The sequence below is a fragment of the Oryza glaberrima genome, chromosome 1 (assembly GCF_000147395.1).
Source record: "Oryza glaberrima chromosome 1, OglaRS2, whole genome shotgun sequence".
Classification (NCBI taxonomy): Eukaryota; Viridiplantae; Streptophyta; class Magnoliopsida; order Poales; family Poaceae; genus Oryza; species Oryza glaberrima.
The window spans coordinates 38,223,884-38,233,797 of record NC_068326.1 but is presented as its reverse complement, the minus strand read 5'-3'; the positions used below and the strand labels follow the sequence as shown (position 1 = coordinate 38,233,797).

The following is a 9,914-nucleotide window of genomic DNA, read 5'->3' as shown; positions in this document are numbered from 1 at the left end:
GGTGCTAATAACACAAGGGGAAAAAGTTTGGGCACATCCATGATTGATTTGTCCTTGTTTTGGCAGCTTGCAAGATCGTACGTAATGGGGGGACCCTTAGCTTGTAAGGAACAAGGCCGAGAATGTCCAAAGCTAATAAATTCGAAGTTATCGCCGGGTGTGGCTGTGGCTGTGGCTGCCCCCGGCGAGGAAAGGAACAAGACGAGCCGCGCGAGAGAGATCCAGGAGAAAGACAAGGTTGAGCCATGCAAAAGCTAAGGCAAAAGCAAGCAAAGCTAGCTAGCTAACGTCGTCGTAGATACACACACAGAGTCACAGATCCTACTACAAAAGACGATGAGGTGGGGGTGGGGTGCAGGGGCAGCAGCGCACTTGCTCGCACTCTCTGGGTTGTCGCGTTCCCGGTGTCACCGAGCCGATTCTTTGGACAAGCGAGTAGCCAGCCAAAGGCAAAGGCAGCCGCGTCACGAGGCGGCCACGGCCACCGGTGGCGCACGCACACGCTATCAATCACCTGTTTGGAGTGTTCCGGCGTGCGGGAGCGGGCAGCGCCACCTGGGTTTCCGAAGCCAACAAGCCAAAGGCGGGGGGTGGGGTGTGGGGGGCAGCTAGTGGTGGTGGTGGCGACACCTCGCTTTGTTTTTGTACCCATCCGGTTTGGATGCTAAACACCAGGATGGCTACAAGCGCAACAAGGCGCCCCCCAACCAAAGACGACGACTGCCGTGGTGGGAAAACAACAATTGCAGCTTGTCCTGTTGAGGAGAGGAGGAAAAATACGGGGGCTCGGCGTGGCGTGGGCTGGAGGAGCGGAGGGCGTTGCTGCTTCTGCTTGTTTGGACTTTGGACCCCGTCCATTCGACGCCTCCGGCGCCATGCCAACTGCCAAAGCCAAAAAACCCTTTGTTTTTGTTGCCTTCCCTTGGACCTATGGTGCCGCGTCGCATGGGTCATACGGGGGCGGTTTGTTTTTCCTTGGCACCATGCGCACAAGCGGCATGGCGTGCGATATTTTTTTATGCAATGTCCCGTGTCCCTTACCGTCCTGCCGCTTTTGCTCTCTTCTACTCCTATCCCTTTAGCACTCGCATGTCAGACAAACTGTATAGCGTGCGTGCGATAGCGCCATTTTGGATTTCTTGTTCGCTGCTAGTGACTAATATACTGAAAGTAACCTCTGGTTGATAGCCCAGTATCGTCGAGACGTATATAGAAAGATGACCAGATGGTACGTACGTATGTAAAACAGGTGCGTATGGTAGAGAGGGAAATACGTGCTGACGCACTGGTGACGATATAACAAGGGGGAGGGTGAGTATGAAACCCGATTATGACGCACGCGTTGCCGTCGCAGCAACAGGCCATGATGTAATGTCCCGTTCGCAGCCGAGACCCTTGTGCATTCTGGGAGGCCAACCGGCCAACCATTCGCTCTTCTGGTACGATTCCCTGGGAACTAAAAGGTGAAGGATACCTCTACGTAAGGTTCACAATTAATAATCAGAAAGTTAAAGTATGCAAACTGAACAATGTAAGAGCTAGAGATGTAACCAGAGATGAGCAAGCAACCTTCAGACGTCGCCCGGACATGACGCCGACCGTGGATTGATTCCAGCACATGGACGAACCGTAACTATGTTGGCAGCTGCGTATGGTCTGCGGCTGCAATCTCATACGAACTTGTCCATTTCCATGCAAACAAAGCCGAGATAACATGAGACAGCGCATAATCCAAGCAACCGAGTAAACAGATGTGAAACGCTAAACGGCCCCGTTCCATGATAATTCCATTTTGTACAACCTGGAGTCTACAAAAGATAATTAGTCTACCTAGATGGGGGTGAACCTACGCGGATAAGCTAACTTGCAAAGTCCCTATGTAGGCGGTTAGTTGTGTTCCATGGCACCTTGGCACACAAAAAAGGACCCCGTTTGCCTTCAGGACATGAAAGAGTTGCAGTGAGAACTGAGAATTGGGGAGCTTCACTGGTGGATCCATCAGAGTCACCAAGAAGATGACCAAAAAAATGGTTAAACCAGTTAATCGGAAAATAAACTGAAGAATTTATCCTTCAGCCCAGACAAGCTTGAATATGTTTCTGCTAGCCCCTGCATTTATCAGCGTGCTCCTGTTCTTCAACATCTTCTCTTGGGCATGGGTATCACCATCCTAAAAACATCACAAAAACAAGGTTTAATTCACGAAAAGAATAAAGCATATTGTGTGAGATAAATAGTACTAGAGCAGCAAGAGATATGGAATGCACTACGCTGTTCTGGTTTACAAGTATAAACAGGAGTTATAAATGGAAAGAACATTAAAATGGTGCGTCTAATGAACATTGTAAAAGTTAAAAGGAGAAGGGAACTGACAAGCATAGAGTACGCCTTAGCAAGTGAGAAAAGAGTTGGATAGAGCCCTATCACAGCAAGTGCAGCTTCTTCTGTCACTTGTGGCACCTGCATCACATTCATAATTAATTAGGAAAATTCTTGCCTCCAACTACAACATGAAATGAATAGATGTCTGACTTTGGTGAAGATTGTTTTTATTGCCCAATTACCTGCATAAGTTGAAGGGCGAATACATCACTCACAGTTATCTTCTTAAGGTCATCACACTTCTTCGTAAACTCATCATAGGTCGGGCAAACTTGAGAAGTATTAGCACCAGTAGAAAAGTGTGTGCTGTAGTATTCAGTTATTGAACGAGTAAGGTTGCCATATGTCCTTACAGTCTCAGCATACCCAGGGGTTCTCTGGACATCAAATCCTTCAAGAATTTCAGTGGTGAAGCAGCTGCATATATAAGGCCAGCGGTTACATGGTCATACGTCATGCAGCCAAAAATCCAATTCATTGACTGACAAATCTATACAATACAAACTACTTTTAAGGGAGGGTAAAAGAAGAGAAATCAACAAGAAAAAGCTGCTGCAGAGTACATACGCAGTTTTGATCCTTTCTGATGTATCAAGAGGGTTTGGATCACCTTCAACCAGATATATCAGCTTCCTTAGGCCACATTTCTACAAACAAGGTGCACCAAAGAATCACAACATATTGCTGCTAACAATAAACAAAATATGGTGCATATATATGGAAAAGATAAACAATATGCCTGAGAGGAGGTTCAAAATCTACAGGCTCAAGTCCTAGCATCAGGGAAAACTAGAACATTCCACATAAAATTCAGTAGTTCTCAACACAAATCAATATCAACTTTACAAATATAACTATGAAAGACCTAAAGGAAAAAAAAAAAGTTCAATGGTATTTGTACCATAACATCAAATTAAGTTACACTGGATCTATGATTAAGTGTCACATTTGCTTCCATGATTATGCAGCCAAACATGCTCACGAGTTTGCCATCAACCTAATTGCTACAAATGTCAGTGGCACATGAACAAATAAATGTTTTCAGTAGCCACACCTGCTGATAGGATTATAATAAGAAACAAACTGAATTTCGTACAAGTAACAAAACTGAAAATATAAAAAACAAGGGGAATTAACATTAAAATTCAATATTAAAGCGAAGGCGATGATAGCGCAGATGGTACCTTGAGCCTTAACTTCTGATCTTTGTATCGGTTGTCTGTGATTGAACTACACAAATCTGCAACATTCTTCCTTTCAACAATGAAATCAAGAACATACTCTGTGTGAAGCTTTCTATCACGAGCAATCCAAATACCATCCCCAATAGGCAAATGCTTTATCTGAAAGACATGGTTCAAATAGAAGGATAAAAAATCACTTTCACTGGCACACGCTAAGTGAACAGCTCAATTTATGAACAAAATCTGTGACACTTCATTTATTGCCTACAGCAACAGCTGCAGCTTTAGTCCCACAGAAGTTAGGGCAAGCTTATATATTCCGCGCAGGTGTTTCCCCTGCTCTTTTGATCAATATTTTACCAGCACACCAAAACTAGCATACAGATCATCTAAATTATATATTTGAACTTGTGCATCAGGTAAGCAAACAGAAGAAATTAGTGCCTGCTTTATATTGTTTAAAGAAGATTTCTTGTTATTGCCAGGATATTTAATTATAATCATGTTGATGAAATGGTATTGAATTTGTGAAGCAAGTTTGGGTGGTCTGAGGAGTGAGGAGATGTGCAAGGATAATGGGAAACAGAGGAAGTAAGGAGAGACTAGAAAGACTAAAAATTCAAACTTAACTAACCTCAACAGGTACACGAAATTGTGAATGTATGTTATCAACAGTTTTTCTTGAACGACCCCTGCCAAAAGAAAAGGTAACAGTTTTGAGAACGAACAGATACACAGTTGTTCGAAATAAAGCCAATGAATGAAGTTAATATAAAACATGTAATTGCAGGGGGGAAATGGGTAGTAGCAAAATATTTGAAACAAAAATGCAGCCCCATGTGTATCTGGTACTTAGAATTTCAGTAATGAAAAATTTCATAGAAAAATATCAAGCTGTCTTAGCAATATTGGAAAAGGAACATGACAAATAGTTCTCATAAACCTAATACTAGAACATAAAAGCACATGTTCCAATCGTTTCAGCTGTTTGAGTTGAGAGGTTACTAGTTAGACCTTAATATGAGACCCAAAAGTTTAAGGATAGACAGATAGATGCACCAAACATCAACATTAAAGGTAAAATTAACTGAAAACAATACGGGTTCAAAGTGTTTTAAGATTCAGGAAAATGAAGTTAGTTAAGCATTGCAACAGGCTCCAAAAGGGAAAAAGAATGGTATTTGAAAAATCATCACGTGTCTTACTTTAACGGAACAGTGTGCAAAGAGTAAAATAAATTTCTCTCATATTTGCAAATCAATGGAAAGGATAGAATGCAAATAATCAGTACATTAATCAAATCCTTGAAACTAGCATCCTCTTATCCAGATAACCTTGAAACATTGTGTAATGTAACTGTCCATAATGAATAGATTGATTTTTCAAACAAGCTATGTAAATTTTGAGTGCTTATATGTTGGCTAACAGATTAAGATAAGGTAGGAGTGAACAGTACCATCGTGGGCCTCAGACCCCTACCTAATACCCATGATACAACCATAGATACAAATTTTGTAAGATGTAAGAGAATGGTACGATCATACAAACCCAAAATTTTCACGATCATCCAATATCAACACAACTTCATAATCTTCAAGAAAATTTTTACTGGATCGCCGAGGTGGCATGGCTAGTATAGAATTGTCCATACATACAGTATCATTGTCCAGCATATTGAATTCAGCAGTACCCTGGTAGTTGAAAAGACGTAATAGCAGTACCGTCATTTCTTTGAGTAATCAGCATCTTCAACTTCAAAAGGGAATAAGTTACAGAATAGGGATTAGGGATTAGGGATTTAACCACAAAAATTGAGGTTACCATTGTACTAGAAGACTGCATCTCAAATATTCCTTCAGATGAACGAGGAGAAATAGAAGCTGAACAGTCTGAGAATCTATAATTTGTAGTAGTCTTGCCTGGAAAAAAAGGTTATTGGGATTAATTGAAAAGGCCAGTAAAAATAATACTTTTATTGGATGCAATATTATTCTAATAGAAAACATAAGATTGATAAACAACCAGAGTTGCTTGCATTCAACATTGGAGGGGCAACCCTCTCAGTAAATTCTTCAGAGCCTGCACTTAGGAAACCAAAATTTATTTTAGCGCAGAAGGAATATAACAAATTGTTTGTGAGCTCGAAATAACAATTTTACCTATTAGAGGATAGTTCTCTGTATATAATTCTTCAGAATCTGAGTCACTAAGAATGATTTCTTCAGCACAGTTATCCTAAAAAAGATAAGAGAATCTATGAGTTATACTACAGCATCTAAAATTCTAGTATGACAGAAAAGTATGGAACTATGGCAGAAAGCCTAGCCTGTAATTCAGAATTATGTACACTAATTACAACCCAAACCACGTAAAACCTAAAAAGGAAAAGTGCCTGATTGGACTTCACCAAATTGTAGCACTATTAGACAGCAACAACATCGCAAAGCTACAAAAAGGCTTTGCTTTATTGAGATACAAAAATAATGGCAGTTCTGCTTATGCTGAAACAGCTGAACCAGAAGCTAAGATTGAATATTGTGATCATTAAATTGAAGAACTTGATCAGAAGAAAAACTATATAATACAATAGAACCAGACCAATGGATCTTTTGTCACATTCTTAGCTTGGGAAATAGCTTCTAAAGCAATGTTAGTAAAGGTAGAACTTACAGCAGTTCTAACATCAGAGTTGTAATTGAGTGATTCTTGACTTGTCAAATATGTCACTTCTGGTGATGTCTTAGTGGCAGGGTTGGCAATAGATGTTTTGGGTCTACCAATTGCCCTAGAAGGTCCGGATGATGTCTCAACAAAAGAAGTCATGCAAATATTATTCAACTTATGACTTGCATTAGATGTGTCGGAAGCACTGTTTATCACCAAAGGTGCTGCATGATCATCTAACCCAGACCTTGAGAGACATTCAAGAGCAGTCGATTTCCCTTCTTCAGTTATCATATACCTACAGAAATTCATTTGTTAAGCCCCTAGTTATGCTTAGCACCTCAAAAAAGTACATATTGCTTAATAATATAGTCCCAACAAGATGCATGCATGTAAACTTAATAGACTCAGTTCTCCCATCACACAAATGAAAACAAATGGATTAAAGTAATACTAGAGATCAAGACGTGGGTTACAGTTTATGCGACAAACAAATGATAGGTCTCTGTATCATGATCCCAAGTGGAAGATCAGTAGGTACATGTTGCTTCACATTGTAGACTAACAGGTCAAAAGAAGCTCACAATTGGCCATGTCTCCCACTCTGCCTCTATTCATCGATAGAGAGTTGTTGTTATGCCACAGAATAACTGCATCCTTAAATCTAAAAGTGTATCCTTTCAAAATTAGCTCAAAATATCAGAAAACAATATATTCCATAAAGTGCATGGAGATAGCGGACATAAAAAAGACTGCCAATCATCTGCAGGGATCTTAAGGTGGCATCATGTAAAAATTCCTAGCTTTTGTGTCTCGTGATGCTAAACTTATCCCAAACCTCAAATAACCAATGATGCAAATCACTAGTACTATAAACAATAGCCCCATGAACATTTTGATAAAGGTAACCAAGTTTATGAATACAAGTGTTCATGACTCAGTTCATTTGATTTCCATATTATAACTTAATGAAGCTCTTTTAAAAGGATGCACAATTAATAGCTAGCCCTTAGCAGTGATGCCCTGTTGAATATATATATATATATATATATATATATATATATATATATATATATATATATATATATATATATATATATATATATATATATATATATATATCAGAAAAGCTAGTAGCAAAGCCAGAATTAGTACACATATGATCTAATACACGTACAAAAACCTTTGGTGCTGATTCACATAAAATTTTTATCTTAAGATTATGTGTGGAATTTTAGATAGGTAGGAGCTTTCTCACAAAAGAAATAACTGTGAGTGGGTGTATAGATTCCATACTCAAGAATGTGGCACTGCCATTGACAACAGTCAACCTTTTTGCAACTGTAGGAACCAAACATTTTTCATCTAAAGTAACAGAGCGGAAAAGTTAACATAGACATGGAAGATAAGTTTGATGAAATTACTTTGCAGGGTTACCGGACTTTGCAACCAGTCCTTTAGATGTCAATGTTTTCATGCAGCTCCATCCAGTGTACCAGTCCTTCTGAGAACTTGCAAAAGCCCCTGGTTTTGCTTTACTTTTGTCTGGACTGTTCATAATGCAAATTACCTACTTAGTAATGCACTGAAAATAGCAGCAGGAATGAGCAACATTGCGAGTATACTGTGAAAACTGTACCCAATTGCACTTTGTGACAGGCCACTTGCTTCAGTGGCGTCAATAAGCTCTTGCTTCTTCATATGACTCTTCCCATTGATTGTTTCCCTAGAAGGAAAATCAACTGTTACTGTCTGGTTACAAGTAGGAACCTGTTCTAATTCCTATGGTTATATATCATTGTTTGCCAAGAGATAGAAAACACTTTCATTTGATGAACAGCAAAAATAATGAAAAATATATCCCCAAGCAAAGCATACCTATGGAGCGTGATCAGTATCGCGTAAGCAGCAGAATTCTTCTGTGGCACATAACGCTTTGACCCTCCTGCTTTCTTCCCTATAGAAATAATAGTGATCTTCATTCTCACCACAGCAGATTAACTTAAAAAACCCTTCCCACAAGAAAGGATAAGGGTACCCTAAAAGAGATGTTCGGTAGGCATGCAATCAATCATAAAAACAGTTACCCTTTTCTCCTGCTGCATTACTTTCCGGGGGAGATAAATCTGGACTAGACTCTGGAAAGGATCCTTTCAGTTGCCTTATGACCCATTTCCCAACGCCCCTGACAACAGTGATAGAACAGGAAACACATTAATACTTTTGAGAATTAGTGGTACATTATATGCTGCTTGATTATACTAACCAAGAAAAATATGTATAGCACTGTGAGGTTCGAGATCTTTGTTCTCTAAATCCAACTTACAAAACAGAAACCGAAGTGTGAAGTCCTACATGAATCCACACTAAAGCCACAGTTACAGTTACAACATTTGCTTATTAATCTACTTCAAAGCAACTGAAATTGGTTTGACGACACGCATTGAATCAATTTTTTACCATATATAGGTAATCAACATATGCGAACATTATGATTTTACAGTTCACGATATAACCCTGACCCCGCCTTGAAATCTTAACGAATTTAGACACGCAACAGTTCACCATTCCGGCAAAACCGCCCAATCGAAAATCCCCAAACCAAAATCAATCAAACCCTAGCCGCACTGCAACCTTCAGCCCCCGCAACCGAGAGAAATTACAGAACAAGTGATAGGCACGGGAAACATGTTATTACTTGATCTGATACAGGTCCTTGAGGGATCGGATGGGCTCCTTGGCGGCGCAGACGTTGCGGTAGGATTTGTAGAGCGTGTGAGCCAGGTTCTCCTTGAGGCCGCCCGGCTTCTCCTCCATCGAGCGCCACTTCTCCAGGACGCATTGCGCGACCGCCTCGTTCTCCCGGAGGTGCACCTTGAGTTGCCTCGCCTCCGGCGCCATCGGCGAGGGGTTGGAGAGGCCGCTGTGGTGGAGGGGGGTCGCCGGATTGGGGGTTAGGGTTTGGGGTTTCAGGTGGGGAAGGAAGAGCCCGCCATTTGTGGGAGGTTTCGGAGGAGTTTTGAATTTTGAAATCCGGTGTGCTTTTGTTGTTGTTGTTCTGCGATCCCTTCTTATCCACCCCGAAATTACAAGAAACCCCTCGAATTTACCTGTTTAATTGCGAGGCCCTCGGAGTCATGGGCCTCTGGGGATGGAATCATGGGCCTTGGTTAAAGGATAGAGGAAAAGAGTCCATTTTGACTCCCTTAAACTATGCGGAATCTAATTCGTACCTTTAAAAAAAACCGGGCAGGACGAGTGACCTAACTATTAAAACTAGTATAATTTTACTCTATCAGCGGTTTTAGAGGATAATTTTGCTGATGTGACGCTTTAACTCGGTCTAGACATGGTGTGGAGCACCGAAGAAGTTGTGGAGCATGGTGAGGTTCGCAAGAATGTGGCCGATGTAATTATAGACAACGCTCGAGCATCCTCAGCCATCGGCGTCTTATGGATCCGAAAGAAGGGTAGCGGAAGCAACAGGACAACGTAGGGGTACAAACGGACCGACCGATGAGCTACTTATCAGTGTCTTATATATGGATCCTCGGCCATCGTTGCCGTGTCATTTGTCATGCATTTGTATCCGTTTGGAATGCTCCGTGAAGTGATACCGAAATAAATACGATGATTCAATATTCGTGTTCTTGTGCGTAGAGTTGTCAATAGCAATTCTTAAGC

The 9,914-nt window shown here is 40.8% G+C and overlaps 1 protein-coding gene across 4 annotated transcripts; it reads right to left on the bottom strand.

The window, feature by feature from the left end:
• Window positions 1–676: 676 nt before the first annotated feature.
• Window positions 677–9,258, bottom strand: LOC127760823 (crossover junction endonuclease MUS81). 4 transcript variants are annotated; one of them, XM_052285121.1, is made up of 17 exons: window positions 8,929–9,258; window positions 8,318–8,415; window positions 8,109–8,187; window positions 7,870–7,956; window positions 7,655–7,780; window positions 6,237–6,528; window positions 5,726–5,801; window positions 5,589–5,645; window positions 5,388–5,485; window positions 5,115–5,257; window positions 4,201–4,258; window positions 3,567–3,725; window positions 2,950–3,029; window positions 2,736–2,799; window positions 2,565–2,624; window positions 2,374–2,460; window positions 677–2,170 (listed from the first exon to the last, which is right to left on the bottom strand). In XM_052285121.1, exons 1-17 carry the CDS (start codon window positions 9,129–9,131, stop codon window positions 2,066–2,068), a joined length of 1,872 nt encoding a protein of 623 aa, XP_052141081.1. In that variant the 5' UTR covers window positions 9,132–9,258; the 3' UTR covers window positions 677–2,065. The 4 variants fall into 4 exon arrangements, 2 of the variants coding, with proteins under 2 accessions (XP_052141081.1, XP_052141080.1); XR_008015147.1 differs by having other exon boundaries at window positions 680–1,456; window positions 1,570–2,170; window positions 2,565–2,799; XR_008015148.1 differs by having other exon boundaries at window positions 2,116–2,170; window positions 2,565–2,653.
• Between the last annotated feature and the right edge of the window lie 656 nt (window positions 9,259–9,914).

Bases quoted from the DNA above. Each gene is read 5' to 3' on its own strand.
- LOC127760823 (XM_052285120.1), bottom strand. From the start codon at position 9,131: ATGGCGCCGGAGGCGAGGCAACTCAAGGTGCACCTCCGGGAGAACGAG. The intron at 5,802-6,236 runs GTAAGTTCTACC...TATCTTTTTTAG, and splicing joins ACTCTGATGTTAGAACTGCT to GATAACTGTGCTGAAGAAAT. The intron at 3,030-3,566 runs GTACCATCTGCG...CCTTGTTTGTAG, and splicing joins ATCAGAAGTTAAGGCTCAAG to AAATGTGGCCTAAGGAAGCT.